The sequence below is a fragment of the Larus michahellis genome, chromosome 1, assembly GCF_964199755.1.
Source record: "Larus michahellis chromosome 1, bLarMic1.1, whole genome shotgun sequence".
NCBI classification, from domain to species: Eukaryota; Metazoa; Chordata; class Aves; order Charadriiformes; family Laridae; genus Larus; species Larus michahellis.
Genome location: NC_133896.1, coordinates 88280195 through 88307299, shown reverse-complemented (window position 1 = coordinate 88307299; position 27105 = coordinate 88280195). Strand labels below are relative to the sequence as shown.

Below are 27105 nucleotides of genomic sequence, written 5' to 3'. Positions count from 1 at the left end.
GGGATTACACCTGATAACCTTCTGTTCATCTACAATTTCCATTAAGCACCACCCCGAAAGCTTAGTGTTCTTCCTAAGAGAAGTATTTAAACTATTTACTTCCATAGTAATAAATCACAGAAGGGGGGGAGGGGGGAAAGCAGTCATTCACTGTGAGTGACAAGATTATATATCAGGTAACATGCAGCACACAATGAAATTAAAATCTCGGAACATCCTTCAATACACAAAAGTGGAGATTTATAGCAGAGAGAGATTCTCTGTCTCCTAGGCCTTAAGAAAGCTTCCCAATACGTTCCTCCCAAACTTGAAGTAATACTATGTATGTGTTTAAAAAAGCTGGTCAGATGCTGTGATGATTTACATGTTCCTATAGTAATCTGAATCTGCAACCTCTAATCTTGAGAGGGGTCCCACTTTGTGACTCCGCAGTGCTCAGGAATTAGCAAGGGGAGTGCCAGCAGGAACTAACATTCAGCAACTCTGCCCAGAAATAGCCACCACAGGATTCTCCCTGCATTAAAAAAAAAGCTGAAGGTCCATCACACCTGCAGCTGCTGAGGGCAGGGATACATAAGGCACTCCTCCACCTGCAGGATACTGCACTTGTGGGAAAGGCATAATGGCTTGGCAAATTGCAGTGTTTTCAGCTAAGAGTTCCCTAGATATAAAAACTGAATGTCCGAGGCACTCCTGTGGTGAGACGTAACCTCTTTCCACAAAGGTATGGACATACACAGGCAAGTCTCCACAGCCAGGATCAGCCCCTCAGTGCAACAAGCTGAGCAGTTCTCCTGAGGTTTTCCTTTCAAGTCATCTTCTGGTAGAAGAGAGGTGCAATACTGTCTATTACTTGTCTGATTATTCCAAAGTTACACAGCTGGACTTCTCACGATGAACTACTGTGGTTGTGCATTCAAACACAAGCGGAGAGGAGGTGTTTCTACGTTCTTACCAGCCACCACAGTTTTTCCCTTTTCCAATTTCAGTCAAAGAAAGCGATGGTGACATTTCTATTCCTATGAGTCTTTATTTTCACTCAAACATGTTATAGCCAAACATGAGCTGACAACAGCTTTTCAATGAATGCAATCTCACAGGCATTTTGGTTTGGGTTTTTTTTGTCCTGTTTTGGTTACAGTATCTTTGCCACAATACTTTATTTGGCCCTGTAATGTTTTTGTACTACAGTTAAGCCATGAGATCCAATTTAATTTGAAAAAAAAAAACAAAAACAAACAAGACAGACTCCTCATTTCTCTCTGTTTGCACAAGCTTTCATTATATGCAAGGCAAAAATAAAGGAGGGAGAGCCCATCCCTCCCTGGGGAGACCACAGTAAGCACTGGCAGACAAACTGGTGCGTAAAGGTCAGATGGAGAACCAGAGAGATTTCCCATGCCAATCCACATCACAAAGCCAGCAAAACTCAAACAAAAACTCATTCTGGGTTTTTAAGGAAGACTAAGAAACAGAGAATGTTGGGACATTATAAATGAGATGAGGAAGAAGGAGCCTTTAATAAAGGCCACATGGAAGAAACAAGAGAAATATGGAACATCAGTGTTCATAATTCAAAGCCCTGACCCTGCAAGGACTTCTGGGCATTCATCCCCTTAAAGTAGGTAGAAACCATTCCTCACATCAAAAACTTCTGTCTATGATCTCTATTGTTGCACATAAAAACAAATGATTTCTATGCATTAGCCTAGCCAGAAGAGCTTCCTGATGCGAAGGATTTTGGTTAAGGGAGCTGTCATACCACTCTGTCGCCTAAAGTCAACTGAATTTCAACTTCAAACTTTTATTTTGCAATGCGTAGGCTTTGCCAAGGGCTAAATAAAGACGTGCCACATAAAATTTGCATAGATCGAGATGTTAGTAAACAAGATAGCCCAAAAGCTGAAGAAAACCTCCAGGATTTAAAAAATTAACTGACCACCAAGAGCCACAACGTTATGTGCTTACTAGACCATGGCAAGCAGCGTGAAGTCATTTACTCAGCGAAGGGAGGTGTCTGACTCAGAAGGGGGGAAAAAAAAGAAAAATAATCTACAGAGATCAGTTGAGAAGCCATACGACCGCATGCACTGGCAAAAGTAACGAAAAATTTGTTCTGTTTGTATTCCAAAACGCATGACACATAGGTTATACTTAAATATATATATATATATATAAATAACATTGGCTGATGTGCGTGGTGCCTTCTGACCATTTTCCTCCAAGGGCATTTCAGACAATGGAGCAGACAGCTGCTCTCTCCGGTTTCTCGGGGACTTCGGAAGGGAAAAGGGCCCATCCCCGTGACAGCCCGGCAGCACACACACAACAGGTTTCCGGGCCACCGCCACCGGCAGCACCGGCCGGAGCAGGCGACCGACCCATCCCGCAGCCCCGCGGAGGCGGGGGCTCCCCGTTCCCGCCCGGAGTGGGACCCCGGGGCGCCGCGCCCGCCCCTCCGCTGCCCCTCCCGTCTCCCGCCCAGCCGGCGGGGAGGCCCCGGCCGCCGACTCACCGAGGCCGCTGATCTCCTGACGGAGGCCGGCGCGGCTCCGCTCCTCCGCTATCGCCCGCAGCATCTGCTGCAGGGAGCGGTCCAGGTCGCCGTTGGCCTCCTCGTCCCTCGGCCCGACGCGGCCGCCGCTCCTGGCAGAGGCCATGCTGCCGCTGCCGCCGCCGGCGATGATCTCATGTCAGGCCGCCCCGCGGAGGCGGCCGCGGCACCCGGCGCTGCCGCCCCCGCCGCCCGCACGCCTCTCCCGGCAGCGGCGGGCGGAGCCGGGGGCCGCCCGCTGGCAACGAACAGAAAACCCTCCCGACAACGCTGCTGCTTCTTCCTCTTCCTCCTCCGGGCTGCGGCAGGGGAGGGGGCGAAGACCCTCCCCGGTTCAACCCCCCAGAAAGTTTCAACCGGGCGTCGACAACAGCCCGCCACCCGGGACACCGCGATCGCTTCCACCGGCACTGCCCGGCCGCGCTCCGTCGCTTCCTGCTACAGCAGCCACGGGGGCGGGGTCCGCCGGCTCCTGGCCCCGCCCCCGCCACGCCCTATAGGCGTGGCGGGGGCGGGGCCAGGAGCCGGCGGCCCCCGCCCCCGTGGCCGTTGCGGGCGCGTCGTTGTCCCCACGGAGGGTTTTCCAGGCAATGATTGGATCTAAACCTAAAATACTCGAGCGGGGCCTTTTGGCGACGGAAAACCTTGGGGTTGTTCAGCCTGAAGAAGAGAAGGCTCCGAGGAGACCTTATAGCGGCCTTCCAGTACCTGAAGGGGGCCTACAGGAAAGCTGGGGAGGGGCTGTTTGCAAGGGCATGTAGTGACAGGACGAGGGGTAATGGCTTCAAACTGGAAGAGAGTAGATTTTGATTAGATATCAGGAAGAAATTTTTCACTATGAGGGTGGTGAGCACTGGAACAGGTTGCCCAGAGAGGCCGTGGATGCCCCATCCCTGGAAGTGTTCAAGGCCAGGCTGGATGGGGCTTTGAGCAGCCTGGTCTAGAGGGAGGTGTCCCTGCCCATGGCAGGGGGGTTGGAACTAGATGATCTTTAAGGTCCATTCCAACCTGAACCATTCTATGATCTGTCCAAGCAGAAAATGCAAAACAGTATTTCAGGTGGCCTGTAACCCCACAAGAAGAAAGATAAGAAAATGCACCTGCAGGCAGGCTCTGCGAGGAGAGCAGGGCCAGGTGCTTGGCCATCATCCAGGGCAGCCCACACAGTCCTCAGTCCCTCCCATCTCAAGACCTTTTGTTTCGAGTCAGGCTTTCTGGACACCTTCTTCCCTATCCTCCCCTCTCGTTGTGTCCCATAGATTTGCCCCCAGACTCTTGCCACTGCAAGCGGAGTTCTCCTGCCTGCCCCACTGACACCAAATCTCCTGAGCTGCTGCTTCCTTCTTGCTCTCCTGTCCCCCGCCAGCTGTAACCATACACATACAGTGCTATGGGGACAAAACCCAACCTAAGGCATCCCCTGAAGTGTCTACCAAGAGCTGGGTCTCCTCTCCCTTAGTATTAGCACATCTTGCCAGTGAGGTGTAATGTAAATCAGGAATGGGTGATTTCAGGGAAAAAGCCAGCTTGTGCTGCAGTGACTGGACCCCAAGTCCTGCTGCTGCTGCTGGTTGTCCCCAGCAGATACCAACAATGGCCAGACCTTCCTCAGCTCATAAATTAAGGATTTGCTAAGCCACAGATGGAGAGCAATACAACTGCCTGTCCCATTCTTCTGCAAACAATTCACTCAACATTTTTTATTTATAATATTACTTTACACCCTCCTCAGTTCCTAAAAATATTGTAAGGCTTATGCAGCCTTTTCTTCTCTGTCAAGTCCTATTTGAAACTTAGCAGGCCTTGAAGGCAGTGGTGGGAAGGGGACAGAGGACTTAAGACTTGAGATGGACATCTTTTGAGACCTGGGCTTTTTGCTATGGCTTAGTAAGAAAAGTTTCCAAATGCTGTATGACCGTTGTCCAAAATAGCATACGTTTATGCCATGTTTCCAGTTTCAGTTTCATGTCAACTTCTGACACCAATACACTAACAGTCAGACACCTGCTGAATGCTATTTACAACCATATGCTGATTTCCAATTACAGGGGTATAAACAAGAGTATTTTCTGTGGAAAGCCCTTATGCCGAATTGGACACGTGAGAGAAATCTGAAGTTGACGCAACATTTTGCTAGTGAAATGCCTACTTTTTTACAAAGCAATGGAAAGCGTGGACATACAATCATGGGACTTAAGCACCTCTTTCATTATTAAACCTGATAGTTCCGTTTCTCGGAGAGAATGCAGGTTTGTAGTCACATGCTGGCCCTATAAATGCATGCTGTAGAGTTATTTATCCCATGGGCTTACAAAGGGGAAAAGCAGAGGACTCTCCTGTACTGTTAGCCTCCAAGTTGTTCCTGACATTGCCAAGATATGACACCTGAGACAGAAGGAAGGAAAAATCTGCTGCCAGAGGAGCTCATGGTCTCATTTACCTTGTGCCGTGCTGTACTAGATAAGGATCAGGCATTTTTCCATAGTAGATTACTGTTTGATCCCAATGCCGCTATCATGTTAGGTGTACATGGAAATACTTGATACTTCTTGTGTCACCAGCCAGTAGATATCCCTGCAGCTGTTTCTCCAGAGCCTCCAGCAGTTCAGTCCTTCTGCTGAGCCCTTAACCCTCACCCTACAGTTCCAGCACACCTGCTTAAGAAATGCAATTAAGCAAACCTGCTGCGACCCCACCCAGGCCTTCTGTATCATGGAATGGGATTCCTAGCCTTATTCAGTTCCTAGCCCTACCTTCAGCTTTCTCTGGCTTCTACCAAAACAGGCCCACAGACAAAATCCTCTGTTGTTTTTCTTCTCATAGGTCTCCCCAGCCAAGCGCACAGCTCTTGATCAGAAGATAGAGGGATGAAGTCTATTTTCTTAAAGGGGCTATCGATTAAGTACCCTTAGGAACAGTTAGAAATCTGAAATGCTAATTGATTTTGGTTTTTAAAGATCCCATGGTACATTTTAAAACAACAGACCCCTCTGTCTAGCCAAACTCTTGAGGGGGGATTGTATTCTCTCTTTACATATTGCTCCTAAACATCATCTTCACCGACACTTAGCACAATGTTATCACTATAATGGGTATCAGGAGCCCTATCTTACCCCGCATGCTCTCACTGAACTCAGCTGCACACAAAATAATAAATTCTCCACCTTGCAAAGGGGTAATGGGTGTTAGGGCCCTGGGGGCACTAATAGGCCTTAATGGCCCTGACCAGCCCCACCTGGGGCCTCCACACACACCCACAGGCTGGAGACTCTATTTAATCTCATCCCTGAGGTTTTGTCTGAGCTATGGTGAAGGAATGTTTGTCTTTGGTTGTACTGCAGCTGTGTCTATGTCTGGCTGTTGACCCTGACCTGTGGGCTGGCTTCTCAGTTTGGCCATGGACCTGTCCTATCACCATGGAGGTACCTTTTGACTTAGGCTCTGGTTTATGCTGTCCCTTTGCTTAGGCTCTGCAATGCTGGGCTGTGCCCCCAAAGGGCACTGCCCACATGGGAGTGTCCCCCAGTTCCCTGGTCCCTAGGGAGCTTTTAGCCTGTATAGTGACCTGACAATGGATTCCTGTACTTATACAATAATGCTCTTTTTGTCCTGATGTAAAATATGTGCATTAATCAGCAAGATGGATAGGCTATGGGTCAGAGGGTAGGCTGGATGCATCTCTTTAACTTAACTGTATAACAGAAGCATAAAGCAGAAATATAAAACCTCAAATTCATAGTAAGTAACCAGCTGACTTAACATTGTGAAGTATGTCTTTTGGATTAGTCAATAATAGTCAAGCTTTGCTACGTTTACACGAAAGCCAAGCAAGTTATTTATATAAAGTCGTATTTTCCTTACTATGTTTATTTTGGTGGCAGCTAATAGTGACAATCTGTGGTGCATGTTAATAAGACCATATGGTTTGTGAATATCTAACAATTAAGATGAGCTTGCAAGTTACAGATATGTGCTTATTTAATGCATTTGAATGTATTTCTAGTGGATGAGTCCTATACTATATATGCCTTAGAGCATGGACCCTGTCAAAACTCATGTAGCTACTTATAGCCTGTCAAAGAGACCAGCACTTCTTATGCGCTTCAAACTCTGTGCATAAACTTTTGCAGAAATAGACTTTGTAATTCTGAAAGCCCTATTCAACCCATTACAAGCATGTGAAGTACCTTCATTTTTTTAAATGTTTTTCTTTACTGATAATTACTAATGCGGATTTATGACAGCTGCTTGTGGCAAATGGATGTTATTTCTGCTTTAAAGACACAGGGTGTGAAATGCGGTCTTGTGCTGAAGAGACTTAGCCGTTTGCTTAAAAAGTCTAGTCGCATATCAGTCATAAATTGGGGTATCTCTATCTTCAATAGCCTGCTGCTTTCTGATGAAGGCAGGCTGTCTGGTGAGTTTATACATAAAAACTAATTCTGCAGTTTTTACTTAATTGCCTCCCTAACTGCATCAAGGCATTTTGACTTAGGACACAGTAGTTTTGGTCTTCCCATTATAAACTGTGTTAAATCGGTCAGCTTTAAAGATAATTTAGTTACTGCTGGAACTTTCCAGTGTTCATCAGAGGACCAACTCTGCTCCCAAGATTAAACCTACAATTAAAGCTCCTGAAAAATTCTATCTAGAGAATGTTACAAGTCCTTTTCAGCTCCAACTATCCCTTGTAGTTTCTCGTCTGAATGCACAGCAGAGTCCTTAAGGTCATGTATTTCTGAAGTTAGAAGTGTTGTACCTGTTCAGCCTTCTTTTGTCCTTCCCCCTTTCTTTGTACTAATTTTGTCATCCCTGTCACTACTTTCATCACTTAATGGCCACAGGATATTGTGCTAAATGGCAGCCAGAGATGCTTAGTCTTGCATTGTAGGAGTAGAAACATATGTCTGAATTTGTATGAGGAGCTTTCCGTCCAGCCTGATCCTACTCTTCTGCAGCAGAAACCCATGAGCCTTCTGCACCTGAGCCTTTTATCCTAGGTTGCTCCCGTGCTGTTCCTGAGAGGGCAATTCCCTTAACAGGATGTGAGAGGTGAACTGTAGCCTTTGTGATAACAGGCTCCTGGGTTTTATAAGCCACTTACACAGAATCCGTGTTTCATTGTTTTCCTTGAACTGTACTTGTATTGTCAGTAGAAACACCTTGCCACTTATGAACCCACACCAAGCTCTCTATCAGCTTGGCAAATTTGAAGTCCAAGTAGGAATTTGTTATTTTTTTATTACATAGATAAGCTCTTTCCTTAAAAATTTAGGGAATCTGGGCAGTCCCTTGATAAAGGCAAGCCCCTTGCAGCAAGGCAGCCCCTGCCAATCTGGGTATGGATTTGCATTCAGGGTACAGGATTTTTCCTGAAAAAAATGGACTGGCCAGGAAGCTGCCTGAACAGCAGAGGGAACATGGAGCTTGCACAGGCCAAATACCTGCTGAGAACTCTGTCCAAAGCAGTGACAAACTTAACGTTGCTCTTCACTGGAGAGTGTTACTTGATGCTTACATATTGCTGAGCTCCTTGAAGTGTTCACCTTCTGCTATCTGTCTTGCCTCTGTGAATCTGTGCTCTTTAGCCTATGTAGGCATGTCTGCAATCTTTGAGTGTGTATGCAGTGACAGATAAGGAAATGTCCCCTTCCTAGGGACACAGAATTTCTGAACTGTGAATGTGTAAGAGAGCTCAAGTATTACCTATATCCTCTGAGATGACAAGCCTGGGTGAAGAGAACTGGGCGGTGAGCCTGCAGTGGCTCGGCAAGATGAGTCAAGAGTTGTGAACTGAGCGTTGTGTAACACCAAGCTGCACTGATCTGGCGGCTGCTGCTACTGGGATCTTGCATGTTTGCCGTCCACTTCAGATGATGCTGAAGGCATACGCAAGACCTGTTTGTAACCACAAAGAACAGGTTTCAGCCTGCCTTAAGGGTAAAGTTAAGCAGTCATAGAGGGTATAAAAGAAATTAGTTGTTCAGAGCAGTGATCAAATCATGCACAGTTTATAAAGAATGTAGTGATTCACTTCTTAATTCTTTTGGCAGAACATGTGGGATAACTTCCCATAAACTGAATTTGCAGCAGCAATTTCTAAATAATTATATTGGAATTTGGAAATGAGACTTTAAACTCCTGTAAGTTTGTGTACATTTCTAAAAAGGTAGGGGCAAAATCAAATTTGAGAATGAGTAACAACTGTATGAATGCAACCAGCATTGATTCAACCTTTTATTTTTAGAACTACCTAACCAAAAGGGTATTTAAAAAGCCTATGATTTTTGTAATAAACAGTATTTTTATTTTACTGATTTTAACGTTATGTTGATTATACTACTTTGCATAGTTATGTTAGTGTTTTAGTATTGATTTTAATGAGCATTAGTTAATATTTTAAATAACAGGCAAAATAAGAAAGAACCTATGAGCAGAGAGCAAAGAAATGGTACTCAAGAACATCTGCTTTGATAGGCTGGGTTGCTATGATAAATGCACAAGCAGCAGCTCTAGATAAAGAACTTGGTATGGTGGGCTTTCTTTGGATTCATAGTTACTTAGGCAAACGTTCAGAGTGAGTCAACTACATTCAGGACAATTCAGGTAATTTTCAACACTTTCTGTAGGACAGAGGCGTTTTTCTGTAAAGATCACTTAGTTGAACTCTGCTCAGACTCTTCTTTCACTGACATCTAATCAGAGTATTTCTTTACCTTTGCAAAATATTCTGGTACTCATATAATTACATAAAATATTATATAATACATGAACTAGGGCAATCGGGTTTAGCAGAGCAATTCTTCCCTGCCCAAACCCCAATTTTATTGTCAGGAATATCTCGGGTGAAATTTGGCTTTACAGATTCGAATTTGTAAAAGGACAATGCCAGTGGGTATCAGTGAGGTCAGGACTTCATCTTGTGATTTTTTTTTTTAAACTTGCCCAATGCTCTTTCTCGCTGCCTCTGTACAATATAGATAGTAAATGTTTCTCATAAAGGCATCAAGTCATGTGTGCAAGGAGCTCGATCTCTGATTTTGTGATGGAGGAGTTGTTCGAGTTGTAAAGCAAAACAAAGAAGGTGAATGCTCGAGGTACTGTTAATGCTTAAAGGAAAGTATATGAAATGTCTCCTTTTTTTCTCAAGAGTCAAAACATAATCTTTGTGTTGTTCAGAGATGGGGGAAGAAAACCTGTGAAAACAGGAATTTTATTTTTGAAGATGGTCTCAAACTGTTACGGTATGTTGGTGATTTTGAGTGTCTTAGTCATGATGGCATCATGCATTTTTCTCAACACTAGTTCAAGGTGAGATGCTAAGGTTGTCTCTGTGAGATCTTCCTTTTCCACCAGTGCTAATGATTCACCAGTGGTGAACTGAGAAAGTGGAGTTAGCTAGAGTAGCTATAACCTTAAGCTGTGAAAATGATCTCAATTGTTTAGTGGCTTGTAAAGCATTTCTTAGTGCTTAGAGTGGTTATTATTTCTGAGAACTCTTAGCCATACTTCTTTCAATAAATGTTTTTATAAATGATGTGATCTATTATTCTTGCAGAAAATCATAGAAATTACACCTGTATGTTTTAGACTGGCACCCATTAGTGACTTCACAACAATTTATTATCACTTCAAATCATCCTAATTTTTGTTCATCCAGTTAATTACAAACAATTACTTCCTAAGTTTCAGACTATATATCTTGATAGTCACATTGTGCTTTTAGTGTTTTATATAGTAACCTTTATATACAGCAGTGCCTGGAAAGTTGTGCCTTGTATTTAAAACTGTAACACTGAAAGTGAACATACATTTAATGAAATTAAGCAAGGTCATCCTCACAAGGTGAAACATGAGAAAACAGATAAATAAGACTTAAATTCCTGGTAAGGGCTGGGTATTTTAGGAAGCCTTAGACCTTACTAATCCAAGCAGAGTACACACCTGCAAAAAGGTGGCCCTTACTGAGCACAGTATTTAACAGAGCAAGAGGGGAAACTGCAGCAGAGGGAAGGACAATGACTTTTGAGGTCGGGAAAGGTCTGAAACTAAGAACTTGCTTTGCCAGAAGGCCAGCACCTAGCCTGCCAAACCAGTACGTTTGACAAATGTGTCACTAATGATACCATGCACTGTTCTCAAATTCTTGTTTAGTCAAGCCTCTAGCTGGTACAATTCTAGGTTTCTTCACATGGACACAGGAATTGGTATGTCACTTAAACTATCATATTTGTCTGGATTACTTTAGACTAATTTTGCCTCAGTGATTGTCACTAAATCCATAAGGTGTGAAAGTGCAAGAAGATTTATGCTGACCTCAGTGTCACAAATCAGTTTGATGGGTTTATTCTGAGGCAGAAAGAGAACTTATTTTGAAGGGCAGAAATCTGAAATTCTAGTAATTGCTATAAAAGAAACCTAGACTAAAAGTTAAGTCAGCCTGTATGAAGACTGCCTGCATGTAGTAAAAGGAATCTGAAGAGTAGCAGAGTCAGCAGCACAGACTTAGTTATTTACACAGATGTAATTAGTGACAATGAAGGACATAAACTTTATGAAAAAGCTAGAACAGTGGACTGGGAGGCAAAAAGTATAAGGCCTCTTGCATTTTGTCACTGACATACTACATGTCTAAACAAATCCGAACGACAAGTATTTAGTGCCATGCATCTCTTCTGGAGCTCCAGGTTCCCCATCCATGTAAGTGTGTGGCATTACTAATTGAATACTTCATTAACAGTTGCTGGTGCTTTGACATTTTTAGCAGAAGCAGGCTATTGAGGGAAAGAAAATATTAAAAAAAAAATAAATTCTCAACTTAGCAGAAGCAAGCAGTTAATTCAATTGAACTAGACTTCAATGACCTGTTCTGAGCTGTTAACTCTTCCCAGCCTACTGATACAAACAGATCTAAGCTAAGTTCCTGGTATTTCCTATCAGCCTGGTATTTACAGCTGGGGGCAACACTAAGATCAGATTTTCTGCAAGTTTATCTTTAAGTGTATGCTGCATATGCAGCCAAACTACTCAGTGGAGTTGGAGTGGAACTAATGCTTTCAGGATTTATTAAAATGTCTGGTTTTCAACATTGCTATCCTAAATCATGAGAGTTAGAGTAATTAAATTGATAGCTGGCTTATACCTTTGTCGCCATTCTCTGTCTACTGATGTTCCAGAGGAATCTATAGGAAAGTATCTTTGTGTTTAAAAGTAACGTCTTTGGTTTCATTTCTTCGTCTTGCTCCCTGTGCCTCTCAGGCCATCACTGAAATCAGTCTTCCTTATGGTCTCAATTTTACTACTTTTTACCCTATCATTTCCTTTTAGTCTTTAGTAATATTGCTTCTTTTGAAAGCCACATGCTTCCAACTCCTCAAACCCCACATGTTCTATCAGTGCATCATTTCTTTCGTTCCAAGACACTGTTCTTTTCTCACTCCCTTTTCTTGAACACTACTGTCTTGGGTCCCTTTGCCCTAGGGCTCCTGTTCTGCATACACTTCCCCAGGTGCTTAACTTTAATCAAGTAATAAACAATGACCAGGCTAAACTGACAAATTTTGAGTAACTTTGGCTTATTTCATCTACTTGTGCTGCACGTGAGCATGGTCATTTGATTGGTAAACATGTTTACCACAAGGATGCATTGATGGGAATGATAAAGGCTAATACTGGAGATATAAGTAACTGTTATCTGCTGAACACGCAGAGAACTTGCTGCTCTTGTTCACCTTGTTTTTCTATAGTTACAGATTTAGTAACATACAGAGGTTTAAGGACAAAAGGAGGCAATAGTTTGTATCATTTAATTGTCTATATGTCATAGGCTATTACACTTCATGCAATAAGCCTTGCACTAATGTTGTGCAATGAATGTTGTGAGGATATTAATTTCAATAGACTTTCAATAGACAAAGCATATTGACAAAAGCATAAGTCTGGCCTGTATAGTGTCTTATCAAGGGTCCACCAATCTGAACTGAAATGAAATTAGTTTAGTTTTCCATTTCCCTATAGGTGTGTTGGTACTTTATGTAAACCAGAAGTTATTTGTAATACAATAGAGCTTTCTGTGGTTGGACATTATGGCTTTACTTCTAAAGGGTGTATATCTGTTCTTACATTGTTTAGACATTGTCTCCTGTTAAAGGCAATTTATATATATGTATAAATCTGAAATGGGCTTCACAATGCATAAAGGATTCACCAAATGGTATTTTGGAGGGGTTGCGTGTCTTAAAATTCTTTACTGTTTGTAGGCAAGCTTACTCTCTGCTGTAAGGCATCTGAGTGACACCAGGAGTAAAGAGTAGAAACATTTGAAGACTTGAGGCGTCTAGTGCTCTTCCTGTGTTAGTGGCAGGGTGTTCACTGGCTGTACGCTCCCATGCTTTCCTAGGGAATGCTGGACTTAAACAAGTTATCCTATTCTAGGAATTATGTTAAGGTTACTTTTTTTGCCAGCATTAATAGCAAAAACAAATGCCTACAAGTTAGTTGTTATCAGAGGTGAAATGCCCTGCTTTCTCACAGCCGTTGTTGAACTTTAACAGCTTCTGTCCATCTCTGCTACTAGCGCTGAGGAGCAAGGCTGATGTCAGACTGGAGCAGTCAGAACAGGAAGAGATGATTTACATCATCAGGAAAGTCAGACCCCATGGTTTCTGGGTTTCCCCAGCACAGCACTCCTTCATGTAGTGGTGTTTTCCTTAGCCAAATATTCTAGGTTTAAAAAGTTTTCCTCAGATCAGTTTAAAAGGTAGAGACATCTGCTAGACTTAGGGAGTTTATGGGCTTATCTTGGGCAGAAAGCTGTGGGATTTCTTTTCCTGATGGAGTGTAGTGGAAAAACAGGCAGTTAAGGAGCTTCAGGAGGCAAGATGCTTCTTTCCACTGAAAAAAGGCTTTTCTTAGCATATTTAACATAAATAAGCTGAAGAACATAAATTTGAATTTCATAGTTCTAATTGCTTGTAGAGCATTGAGTGATTACTTGATGTCATGAATTTAGTCAGAGGAACTTTTCACTCTTGAAACATGAATTTGATTCCCAAGGCCAAAAGCAAGTGTATTGCAAATATCTCTTCCTTTTTCACAGATGTCTCTTTCAATCCACCCGAAGTGTGGTTGTCAGCTTCTCTCCTGGAAAATTCTTTATCTAATAAGTGTTGCATGTCAGGGGTGCCAAGGGGTGCTGCTTTGAGTCAAAGACTTTACTGTGTGTGCCAACTCTGACATCTAGTCCTAGCTGCTTACAGGGACTGCTGAAGTTTTTTTTTTATGGATATCAGATGCCAAATGCACAGAAGTGTTTCCTGTGTCTTACTAGCTCTTTGTGGAAACATTAGGGGAGAAAAGCCATTTCCTGTCAGGAAGAGCTAATGTCTCTAAGTGCAAGCATTAAGTCCCTGTAGCATGGTGGCTTCACATGCTGTATCTACTTGCCAAACTCAATCAAGTAAATGGAAAGGCTTGGTGGTTAATTAGCTGGTGTTACATTGTCTGTTCATGGATGCCTGGCTGTATATTATCTCTGACAAATGCTTTCATTCAACAGTGTAATTGATAACTGCCAGAGTTTCTCTTAATGAGCTGGTTTGATGTCATGCTTTATTACAGTGGCTTGCTTGCACCTTTGCAGATAGCTTGGGTCACGACTCCCGTTGTAAGGCCCATATGTTCTGAGGTGTAAACACAGCCTTAAGTGCTTGCAATAGGTAGAAAGGGACAGTTGCACTTAGGAAGATCATATTCATTTGTTGGGCAGCAAGAAAAGAATAAGGGTAATATTTTCAAATTAAACTAAATGAAAAATGCCATGTATACAGCTTTGAATGCTCCAGTTTGCCATGCGATATCTAAAACTCTACATTATGCTGGCTCTTATTATTATGCATGCACAAAGGAGGAGATAGTCCCTGTCCTGAAGAGATTAAACAGACTAGCTATTTCCTATGCATAAAGCTTTAGAAATCAGATGTTAGGAGTCTTTCAAAAATCAGACATGGCAGCAATCAAGATAAGGAAACTGTCATAACAAAAGCATCCCAAAGTGTCAGGTCTCTGCTAATAACTTGGGTGTCACTTGACATTTCATCTGTAAAAATCTGCCTTCCATATAGCTGGCTACACCCCTCACTCCCATTTCTTCTTTAGTGGTTGTTTTTTTTCCACATTTTCCAGCCTTTTTGTCAAACCTAGATGAATTCTGCAACCCATGAGAGAAAGAAAACCTGTTTACAACTCAGTCTGCTCACTCTTGAAATGCTTTACCACATTTTTACTAGCAAACCAAGCAGACATGAGACTGGCCCTGAACCATGGCACACAACTCCTCTACACTGGAAAGAGTCCAGTGCAGCTTTGGGCTGGGGAAATGATTCCCAGCTGTGGTTTGGGGGCTTGCACAGGACAGTGACTTGGTGGCGGTGACACCTTGTCCTGGATAAGGGAGTTTACCTGTCTGAATGTCAGTTGAGCTGGTTTGTCCTGTTTCATATGCTAGCCCCTGAGTCTGTAGAAGAGTTCAGAAAGAATTCAGGGTAAAAATAAATTCCGTAGCAGAAGTTCAAGCTAGTGAGCAATAAGACCTACTGAATGTGTCTCCCAAGGCTCTTTGCTGAAATCAGTACTCAGTCAGGAAAATACCAGGGGATCGCATCTTCAGTCTGGGGAACTTGCTGTAGTTGAATTGAAGCACCATGTATGACATCCTCAAATGTTAGAGGTATAATAAAAATGTAAACAGATTTAACAGTTCAAAAAGGAAAAAAAATATGACTAAGCAGAGCCTTGAAAAGAGGCAGAAAGCTGACATGGCATAAAAATGTTGAAAAGCTGCTTGATTGCTGTCAGAGCCCTGGGGCTTTGGGTGCCTGGGCTCAAGGCCAACCCAGAGTTGAAGTAGCTGGTAGCCTTGAAAGAAAGAAAAAGAGCCTCTGTAGAGGCTCCACCTGAACGTGTCTGCTGAGAAGCCTCAGTGGGAGCACCTCGCACTAATTCTGTGAGCTTCTTTCAAGCTGAGGCTCACAACTTTAGTAGCTTGAGCTTTGCTGCAGCCATGCCCATGCCTGGTGATGTACCCTGCTGATCTGGACACTGGCCCAGACTCGTGGTCTTGACTTTCCAGCCTGTTGCCTGATGCTCTGGGTTAGAGGCTGCCCTGGGCACCCCAAAATCTGCTCTGCTCCCTCGCTAGGAGTGGTCAGATAGGTTCTAGCTGGTGAGGACCCTGCACTGTCAGCCCTGTGAGAATCCCTGGCAGCTCATGGCTCTCCTCTTGCAGAGCAGCCAGCTGTCTCAGCACCCTGACAAGAGCTACTTTTGGTAGTAGTTTGCCAGTGTGTGACCCTGGAGAGGTTTTAAATCATGAGGAATACATGCCAATGTAAAGAAGTTTTGATGCAATGTTGCCTTAGCCCTCAGGAGCACAAAGGTCTGATGTCATTATCTTGCATTATAATAGCTATTATTGCATGTGGTAGGTGTATGTAACAATCTAACATTGCTGGTTGGACAATGACAGCAGGTTGCCACAGTAACTGTTGACTTTTTTTGACACTAAAATACATCAGCCTGAAAGTAGGATGCTTTGTTTGGAACTAACACTGTTGTAAAGTAGGGTGGGTCTGCTCAAATAGTCCAGCATCAAGGGGGTGCCATGACAGTGTGGGCTAATTGAAAGATTTCTTACCAATTCCATAGAAGGTTTTGTTTTCAAATTAAAGATATTCCTTTTTAATTATCAAGCAATCCTTGTTAAAAAACAATACAGCTGGACTGTTTAGGACAGCTGACACATCACAAAACTCCCTTCTTTCATCCCTTTTCGGGAAAAGGGAGAATCAGGTAAACAACTCTTTATCAGAAAACCAGTCAACATTTTTCTGCCATGGTGATAGCTCTATTGCAAGGCCTCTGACACATTCTGAAAGTGCATCAGATATTAAGGATCACTCTGAAAACATGTGTCTTCATCTCACAGACTGTCCTCCTCTTACAAATTGAGACAATTCCTGAAAAAAATAGGTGGGACATAACCTGAGCTCCAATGTACTCAAAAGTGTCTACACTAGAGTTTGCAGTTGCTATCAAGTAGCCTCTGCTCACTAGCATAGGCTGAAAAACAAACATTCAGGGCAGATGAATTTACAGATTGTTCTTTGATAAATCTGCAGAAACTCCACCTTCCACGCAACTGTATGTGATGCTGGCATTAGTTGCAGCAATAGAGAATTTTCTAGTCTTCGAAGGGATTGCTGGCTACGGGGCAGCATGTGCTGTTCTGCTGGGCATTTTATGATTGCTACTTTGCATTACAGCAAGGTAATGAGGCTCTGTAATCTATACACGTCAAAGATCAGAAATACCTTTGTGAGGTAGGAATGTGGGAAATCTGGATTCCACCCCTGGCTGTGCCACTGACATGTTGGTCAGCCCTGAATGAGTCAGTTCAGACCAGTGTGCTTCTGTTCCCTGGCCAACCTCTTTTGTGTCAAACTTGTGTAGACAGTAAGCAGTGATTTATTTTTTCACCCCTTCGGGAGACTAATATCTGTATGGGGCCTGGCATGGTGTATCATTTAGCATGATGGATCCTTTAGGCAGTGCCATAACTAATACTAAAAAGGAGGAAGCCCCTCATTTAAGCAGTGAATTAGATATATATGTGTATATATATACTTCAATACAAGATTTCCCACGCTCCTCCTACTAATATATCGGTATCTCGGTGTGGAAGAACAAATCTAGTGACAGAAAATAATGTAGCTTTTTAGCCCAGCAGCAGAGTAGGACTTGGCTCTTTCCATTGTCAATAAGAACGTGAATTAGAACTGCACTGTCAAAAGTGTATTGGGGGGGGGGGAAAAAAGCTTTGCCTCATATTAGGTCTTTATGATCTGGTCAAAATGATAAGTGATGCTAATGATATTAGGCAACTGCATCCGGATGTTTCATTCCATTTCTACAGTCAAGAATGGATCCCATTAATGATATTTACACTTGTTTCCAAAACAGTTGACAGAAGTGCTGTTTTGAGGCAGAAGACCTTGGAGCTACTTATCATTCATTAGTATCCAATTTTGTAATGAGGAAGACCTTAGAAATAGAAGCAGTCAGCACAGCAGTTGTGATGTTAATTTTATTGAAACGTCTTGGGTATTCAGGAGCAACCCATGACGCGTAACTATTTAGGCTTCCCATGCTGGCCCATGACATGACACATATTTGAGAGCAAAGAAAGTACTGATAATTCTAGTGTGGTTATATTTGGGAAACAGTGTGGTAGTAGAATTAATATGTCCTAACAGGCCTGTGAAGATACAGGATCTTTAACCCATAGCACCTACTCTATTTAAGAAATCAAGCTAGTCATAGGACTACTTTAAAGGTGAGATTAAGCAACAAAGAATTTCGTGTGTCTCCTGAGCACATGAAGTTCTATAGATAGCAGAAACTGTCCTCAACCCTTGCCTCGCCAAATGTACGTTACTATAATCAACTGGGCCTAAATAGAATGATGTAGACCTTTTAACAGACACTGTGGCATTTTCAACTATGTGCTTCAGTGTTTTAAATGAGTGATTGAACCTGTCGCAAATCCTAACAGTACAAAGGATAGGAAGAGGCTAAGAACAGGAGAGTTTGACTATGCAAATATGAAATCAGAAGAGCTGAGGGACTTTAATCTGTCAATAGGATGACAGAAATTAGAGGGAAGTAGTAGGAAAACCCACCAAAGAGCAGTCATTTATTTTTCCCTTATGGAAAAAATAGCAAGGACTAGAGTTCACCTGACTGACCAAAGAAAAGTGAAGCAGCTCCTTTTGTGTCCTTCAAAGATCCAACGTGAAGTCCCTTGTTGGTGATAGTCAGAATAGACCCTCTAAAGTGCAACCACACAAAGTTACCATTCCAACACCTTTGAATTTAGTGGTGTTTAAGGACATTGGTGTCATGGTTTCCTCATGAAAAGGGCCAGAAAATATATGCAATACTGCAATGACTCCTGAAAGTGAGCAAAAATCCTCCTGTGCTTCTAACTTCAAATGCTTCTATCAAGAAAAAGAAACAGAACGTATCGTGAAATATTACTCTTGTCATTCAAATATGGGCACTTCTGAATTTCCTAACTAGGAATGGTCTCTGAGCTGCATTAATTTAATCGCTTTTGGTCTGGGCTGAAAACATGCAAATGATCGTACTAACAATTTAATTGTATGGACAATTCCATGCTAGTGCTGAGGGCTATATCCTCACCCTATATACTTATTGTCCATATAAATGTTACTGTTATTCCTAGCCAGTGCAGGCTATGGATTTCTGTGCCTGTTCAGTATGTTGCTGTGGGAATATGAGGTGTAGAAGAAGTAAGAATTGGGTAGGAAAATCAACATCCTAAATCCAGGGATGAAATCAAGTTTCTGACTGGCTGTGAATTGTACATGAAGTTCACACCAGTACAGCCAGCCATCACACAGCACACTACTCAAACCATTGTTTGGCCAGGATGTTCAAGTATTTCAGTCCTGACCCAAGCTTATCTGCAAAGGTGCAAGTAAGCCACTGTAATAAAGCATGACATCAAACCAGCTCATTAAGAGGAACTCTGGCAGTTATCGATTACACTGTTTTCAAAAGTATTCCATACATCTGTCAGTGATTTGTTTAGAAAAAAATGATGATATTTATCATAAGTGTTAATTGTGGTTGCTGAACTCCAAAAAATGTAAGGAGTTGCTGGTGTTGGTCAGATAAAACTTGGATCTTTCAGCATTTTTGAAAATCTGGTTAAATTTTGAAGGGTTTACTGAGACTTCTGCTAATTCATAGACATAAGAACCTTTCTGCAGAGAAGTAAATGTCCTGTGAGCAAAATTATGGAGTAGGAGGCTTTCTTCAGTCAAATGGTACAGTAGGTATGTTTTTCCTGAGTCTCTATGCTATAATATACTCATGTATTTCATTACAGTAATGAAATAAATTAGCAAGATGATCATAGCTGCCATTAGATAAATCTGATGTAAAGATTATAGCAAACCTAATCAAAGTAATCAAAATACTAAGGCAAAAAGAAAAAAAATAATTCCTTTGCTGTGATATATTTGCACACAGTGGGAGGTCTGTGTGTACAGACAGTATTATATGGATTGTAGAAAATGTTAAGATATTTCATAGCAGAATGTATCTAAAATAGGCTATGCAAGTTAGCAGAAGTCAGAAGAAAGCTTGGGAAGAAAATGACAAGCGCATTAGGAAACACAGAGAAGCATGTTTCACATTCTTCCTGATCAAAGAAATGGTTAATTAGTGTTTACTTTCACAGACTTTTAGATGAACTTTTGTGGATAAACAAAATTCCACAAAAAATATACATTCCTTATGACATCAGTATTTGATTCAAATGGAAATAAACCTACAGTTCTGAATTTTGGGAAACAGTGATTTCCTGTATGTTGACAGACCAATGTATAACCGTTTGTCGTTTCCAAACAACTGAAATAAACCAAGACATAACTTATCATCTCTGGGCACATTTTTTGTTATGGAAGGTTGACAGAAAATAGCAACAAATCAAAATGGCTGAATTATTTATTCTGTAGTGGTCAAGTAACTATACAAGAACAGTGCTGCATCTGGCTTATAATTCTATCTCCAAAAATTCCATACGTCTACAATGTATAATGTGTAGAAATACCACAAGTAGCTTGAAATGAGCTAGTTCAGACTTGATGGCATTAGTAGAAAACTCTGCCTAGGCAAGTTCACCCAAACTTTATGCTAGCTTAGAAGCTGCTGCCACATGTTTCACTGAAAAACCTAGCCAGACCTGTTTAACTAAACTGGGACAGCCTTTATTTCGCTAAAGGGGACAATGGCTCTGCATGTTTTCTCATACTAGTTGCTTATAAAATCATGTTCTGCTCTGCATGTTTTCTCATACTAGTTGCTTATAAAATCGGAATTTACAACATGGCAAGATTAACAAGAATTGAGATCAGGACTTGACCAAACTTATTCCCTGGATAAGTACATTTTAAAGGGATAATTTTCATCTTTTCCTACTGTGTGTCAGTCAAAGAAAACGGGAGTTAACGTGCTGTCTTGGCACTGAAGTTGAAGTCAGAACGCTAACTCTTCCACTGTCATCTGTATCCAGCTTCAACTTGTGGCTGCCTTCCAGTGATGGTTCAGCATTTGTCTCATCTTAACAGGATATTATAAGCTTAGCCTGTGGGCAGCACAGGAAGTGCCTCTTCCTGCTCTGATATCACAGATATGATAAGCAGCCCAAAGCAGTATATAATTGCCTAATGACATGCATACTGCACTCTAAGGATGGCTTTAAAGGAATTACAGCACATAGCTCTGCAGCAGTTCAGCTATTACTAGCCTGACACAATTAAGGCAGAAAATTAGTCATGCTAGGCTTTGTTTTTGTGTTGTTTTTTTAACTTCTTTCTGTGCAACACAATGAACCTTAACAAAAAAGCCAGAGCTTTTCATTTTAGAGGTATTAAAATTGTTCAGTGGCAAGGCGCCATACATATTCCTGGACCTTCTTTTTATTGACATTGGTTTTAATTTTAGAACAGTCAATATCTTAGCTGGACAGCAGAAAAAAGTTAAATTACTTAATGCAATGTCTTTTTAATGATTGCTTTAAAGTTATAATCTAACTTGTAGGACGACTGATTTTTTTAAGGAAAAGTCAATGAAAATATACAAAAATCTTTTAAACATACTCACACATGCATACTCATTCCTTGCCTTTGTTATCCAACCTAAGGTTTCTATGCTACTTCTGCTTGGTTTCCTGGTTATATATGCATTTTGTTAGTAGTAAATGACTCTCAAAAACTTAACTGTTCAATTTGGCTGATAACCCTAGAGTTGGGATGATACTTTTATTTAAAGGCTACATAATTTTCCTAAGCCTTGGAAAGTGGGCTGCAGTTTGAGTAGTGACAGACTTCAGGCTGAGCAGGGTTCCACCTAAGTATGAAAATGGACTGGAAGGTGCAGAAATCACACAGATGTAGGAATTGTCATTGTCTTTGTTAACAAATTATAAGGAATATCTTTCTGTTTGTGCTGGGCAATTGGGGGAACAAAATGAGAAATACCAGGATTCCTGAATGAATACAAACAGAAGGGCTGTCTGATTGCAAGGGCATACTGTCTTCCATGGGCTTCCCATTGCTTTGAGCCGTTTTGTTCCACTGTCTGTCACAAATATTGTTGAACCTACTGTCAAAAAGCAGTATTGTCCTGCCAACTGCAGGTCTGAATAAGGGGCGGTCACTGACTGCAGTGGTGATCTCCTTCCAAGTGAAGTGGCAGAGCACTTTGCAGCCTATCAAGATGTTCTAAATCTGATGATGACTTCTGAGTATAAAAACTACATAGTTATATTGGTGGGTATTGGTCATCGTTTTAATTCATTTTGGTCAACACTTTTAAAATGTTGGGGATGTCATAAAAAAAAATAATGGGGGGGAAAAAACAAAGTAGCACAACTCAAATGCTCAAAATTTCCACAATGCCTGGGTTAACACAATTTGTGCAACCTGAAAGCAGCCTTTGTTGCTTTATGCATCTATTTCTAACATTTGAACCCCAACCTGGCACTGCTCTTAGCTTGATTTAGGTTTGTGTAAAGATCTAGCTGGTCTACAATATCTCTGCTTCAGATGTTGCAGAAACTAAGAATGCATCTAGTAAATATGATCTCCTGAAGGTCAACTTTGTTGAAACTGAAGTCCATGCTTTTTGTGCCTGGAATAAATGACACACAATTGCAATAGGGGTGAAAAATACATAGTTCTTGCTTTCCCATATGGAGTATTCCATGTGAGTGTAGGGTTTTTTTTATTTTACTCGATTCTTTCTGTGCCTTGATCTTCCAACATTAAATGAGTATTTCTCACTTGCATTAAAAAAAATTGTATGACAATGCAGTTATTGGTTCTGAAATAATCAGTTACAGTTATGATGAAAGCTGTAGGAATGTCTGTGAGTTATTCATTCTTCCCTGGTAAATGAGTTAGAATTCATCATAGTAAGACAGTGGGTCAGGCAATGATTTCTGAAGATACAACAAGGTATCAGTAATCATTCCATTTACTGGTCATGATCTATCTTCTATGAATTAATTTGGGGCCCAAGTTAAAATGAAAATAAGATATGATGAAAAACTGACTTTGAAATCTGAACACTTCTGTATATTTTTGCAATTAAAATACATAATTTATAGGATATAATTTATACATAAAATTTATAGCTGCTTTCTCAAAGTTTATAAACTCATCAAATGTAAACCCATCACATACATCCATCACATACATTTTGTTTCATACAAAAACACATAAAAAGAGGGCTTTCTCTTTGATAAAAATATACAAAAAAAAAAAGACAGGAAGAAACAAACCTGCTTTCAGTGGATAGCAACTGTTCTATGACTGTGCTTGGGATAAGATATTTTTTTAAGGTTGGCTTCTCAGCTGGCATGTATTGCCTGTGTACAAATGGAGCTGTGCCAGTCTATAAGTACTAAGGATATGGCCATGTGTTAGAGTAAATAGCATAAATCTTTAATACTACTCTTGGATAGACTATCTGCTTTTCATAACATGTGGTTTTACTTGGGTTTTGGTTGTTAATGAAGGTGGAGTGAAATTTCACAGATGATCTTTATAAGAGGCTTATGAAAGTCAAAACTGAAAGGACAGCTGTAAAACAATATGCTATTTCATAAATGAAGCTCACTTTCTACTGTAATTGCTTTTTCTTTTTGTGGCTTTCTGATCTATGTCATTCCTAGTAGGACTCCCTACTCTGTAACACTATACTGCAGTGGTCTGCCTGTACCATAGTAAAACTCAGCAAATATACTCATAAATCAAAGTAATGCCTCCTGAGGAGTGCACATGTACATTCACAAACATACTGTTTTTGAAAACGAGGTGAGGTCACTTCTCTCAGCCAGTTCCTTGCTTTACACTTCCCTAAAAAGATCATTAAGGACTTTGCTTTTGAAGTGCTTTCCAATTAGCAAAGTAGTTTGTATAATTTTGCCTTCCCACTAGCTGATGCACTCAGTGTGGGAAGCTCTCCCCTCCCTGTTGGCTCAGAGCCGATGTCGCTGCAGGATGGCTAAGGACAGCCAGGTCTCCTGGTGCAGCTTCTCCCACTGGTTACTCATTCACAGGTCATAGCAAAACAGGGCTTCTAAGCTGTGAAGCAGTTTGAGATTGCCTGAAATGCATGTGGTTAGGGAGCTGCACCAGACTCCTTTGGTACAAGGATCCAGCAGCTCAGTATGTATCCTCATACTGTGGTGTTTTTTATTGTTACAGTTTAGGCTCATTAATGACTAAGAGAAATACTTCATTATAATTGTGCTACATAGCCATTTTATTTTCTTTTTGCCTTGGGGAATCTGTGTTAGAGAGGTGGGATCCAGACTTAAGCCATGGAAGAGCAGAGAAGTTCTTCATCTCCTTGTGTCTTTACTGCAAGTAAAGACCTTCACAGACTTTCAACACATCTCACTCACCACCCCCTCCAGTCCCACTTCCACCAAGTATTAAAATCCTGTTTGAACCCTACCCTCTGAACTGGTGTGGGGAAGCACCAGGGTTTGGTGAACAAGATACCAGCCTGCCCGTCTTGGGGAGCTATACCTGACCTCTGGCTGCCACTGATGCAACTTATATTGTTGGTCAAATAACTGCACTTCTCTGTGAGCTTTCACTAAGCTTTAAGGACTGTTTCTCCTCTGCCAGGCAAAGCTACAGTGTATGAAACCAGTAAAAGACAAACCTCACAACATATTCAGTTCTTGCGTGAAACTATTAAACCTTTGCCAAAAATAGGAACCACAAGGAGAGCTGATTCTAACTTGATTTACACGAAGGGAATGCAAAGTACAGAACAGTTGGAAAAATGATGTCACTCAGCTTTCAAAATGTGTTGTTAAATGAAGGCATTACTTTGATTTATGGGTACACCTGTGGTACTCTAATTTTAGAATACATTCTTGGAGTTTTTATAGGAGGCAAACCATGACTGCAAACATGCCTTATGACATTATCATTGCCATTGCAGGAATCCCAGTTCTGGCCTCCGCCAGACCTTGCCTGACCCACTAATGACACAGACTATATGAGCATGTCTGTATTTGTGTCTATACAAGAGTTTACATGTGTGCTTGCATGGAGGGTGGAGTGTTTTTTGAGCACTATTCACTCTTATGTGCCTATCTGATAACGAACAGTATTAGGATGGGATATTTTTCTATGCAGGCTTTATTGCTTTATCTTGATGGCCAGTAATAGCTCCATAACTGCAACGGATTTTTACCTTTCTGAGATGAGAAACAAAGTGTCATAATGATTTCTCAGTCATACTCAGTGGAAAAAAGAAAGATTTGGTTTTTACTTTCTTGACTCTAAGGATGGAATTGAAATGACTGGAGAAATAATAACATAATGTCAGTCAAACCTCAGTTCTCTCCAAGAAATAAAAGCAGTGTCTAGGAGTCATATTTCAAGATAAGATCTGTCTGGGTATGTGCTTCCTTTTCATTTGGAAGGAAATTCCCAGATAGTGCTCTTTCCATGCAGCTTGAGAAATGTACTCAGCCTGCTGCTGTGCAGCTCTTGGATGATTTCAGTTTCTATAAAAAGACGATGATCTCATCTTCAGTACTTAAAGATGTATCCACCCTATCTTTCCCCCTTGCCCAGCACGAAGGGGAATTTGAATTTATGAAGGCTAGTGTGACTATAAAAGTATTGACCTGAATGATAGAAAGGCATTAGCTTTAACCCCTTCCCTGCTTCCAGCCTGTACATGCTTGTGTCCTAGCAGGAAGAACAGATGGGAATTGAGGTTCCTGCAAGGTTTGTATGGTGGCTGCAGAGATGCTGCATTGCTCCATTGCAGACAGCATTGCTCCCTCTGAGCTACAGAATCACTGACCTGGGTACAGGCAGCGTGTAGCGTGCTCAGCTCTAGAGAGATCAGGATAAGACTGCCCAGCACATTCCCTGGATGGACTGTGAGAGTACTGGTAGCCTCCCAGAAGAGAGATATTCTATATTATAGGTATTTATCAATATTTTCAAAAACAGGGACATACAGTTTGAACCCTGAAGCCATATTTTGGCACGCCCACTATGATTTGATTTTCAAAAGACCTATGGCACATATTTAAGTGAGTCAGAAACGCTTAAGGTGCTTAGGCTTTCAAGGACCAAGCTATTAATTTAGGGGCCAGTTGTTAAAAGGTCTTCAGGCTCCAGAAACCTCTTGATGCTAAATTTAAACTGAGGATTTATGAACCTAACACAAAACACTTTGGCCTGAGGGGTGGTTTTATTTTTTTTGGCCCATGTGTATGCAGTGAGGCTGATTGCAGAGTAGGCCTTTCACCTTAGCTACCTGCTTGTATTTTCATAACACAAGGGTGCTTTTTTGCAGGGTCATTTAGTAAACTTAGTTTAATTACAAAAAGAGGAAGGGACATATAAGTGTGTTGAGAAAAAGTTTTGCACAGAATACCTCTTGCATCCAACACTCAAACCTTTGTGTGTTCCACAGTGGTTTCCCATGAAGGCAAGGTGCAAGAGGAGGTGGACTGTAATGCAGAAATGGTCAACAGTGCTGTATTGCATTTCCTAGCTAAATATTCAGCTTTTCAGATCTTACCACTACTTTATTCCTGGCTACTACTGACAGTGCATACCTCAGACTGCAATCCAGCCCTATGTTTAAATTTCAATTCCTTCTATTGCATTACTACTTCAAGAAAATCCTCAATAACTTCATCCAGTATTTTTAAAAAGTGCCAAAACAGATGCCGAATTGTCCTGAATGCAATAAGTGTACTAACAAGAAAAAAGTTTCCAATATCCCAAAGTGACTTTTTAAATTTGTTTTTCCCCTGAAAAACATCAATCTTTCAGACTGGTTCTAATCAATACAGTTTAGTCATCGCAATTTACCTCAGCCAGCACCATGCTCGGAGAGGTTGCTCTATATCAAAATTCATTTTCCACTGCCTTCAAGCCAAGGCTCAGATCTTGCTGCCATGTGCAGCACTTCTCATTAGGGGTATCACTGTTAATTTATTACAACGAGAGAGACAGCTCACATGGAAGCACTGTAGAAAAGGGTGATTTCAAAAGAAATTATTTTATACCGTGAGTAGTAGATGTGCTGATGTTATGATTTTGTTTGGAGGGGAAAGAGAGAAGCTGTGGATTGCTCTTGCACAAAGCCTGTTTTCCCTGAGGTTTCTCATTACCCATTCCTCAGTCCTATCACAGAGTTCAGAAGCTTTCCAAGCGCTCTATAAATGATTGAATTCCACCTACTAGAGAAATACATAGAGCAATAAAAAGGGACTCAAATAATAACTATTATGAGTAAAAATATTTTGCATTTGTATTGTCTTTCAACAAGACCTATCAAAAAAGCTTTTTTTAGCATTATTGAGTCTTGAATATCTCTTAAAGGAAGATGAAAACTGTATCACCAGCGTG

At 41.4% G+C, this 27105-nt stretch overlaps 2 protein-coding genes across 4 annotated transcripts in view; one reads left to right on the top strand and one right to left on the bottom strand.

Moving 5' to 3' along the window:
- KIAA0930 (KIAA0930 ortholog) overlaps nucleotides 1-2805 on the bottom strand; it is an 87997-nt gene extending 85192 nt beyond the window's left edge. For all 3 annotated transcript variants that reach the window (XR_012587468.1, XM_074590530.1, XM_074590542.1), the window contains exon 1: nucleotides 2516-2805. Coding sequence is in view for 2 of the 3 variants with exons in the window: in XM_074590530.1 (XP_074446631.1) it covers nucleotides 2516-2660 (145 nt within the window). In the remaining variant the exon portion in view is untranslated. The remainder of the gene's footprint in view (nucleotides 1-2515) is intronic.
- A 3064-nt stretch (nucleotides 2806-5869) lies between these two features.
- The window catches only part of UPK3A (uroplakin 3A), a 66860-nt gene continuing 45624 nt past the window's right edge, over nucleotides 5870-27105 (top strand). Inside the window, exon 1 of the mRNA XM_074572789.1 lies at nucleotides 5870-5976. Coding sequence (XP_074428890.1) covers nucleotides 5952-5976 — 25 coding nt within the window. The 5' untranslated portion in view covers nucleotides 5870-5951. The remainder of the gene's footprint in view (nucleotides 5977-27105) is intronic.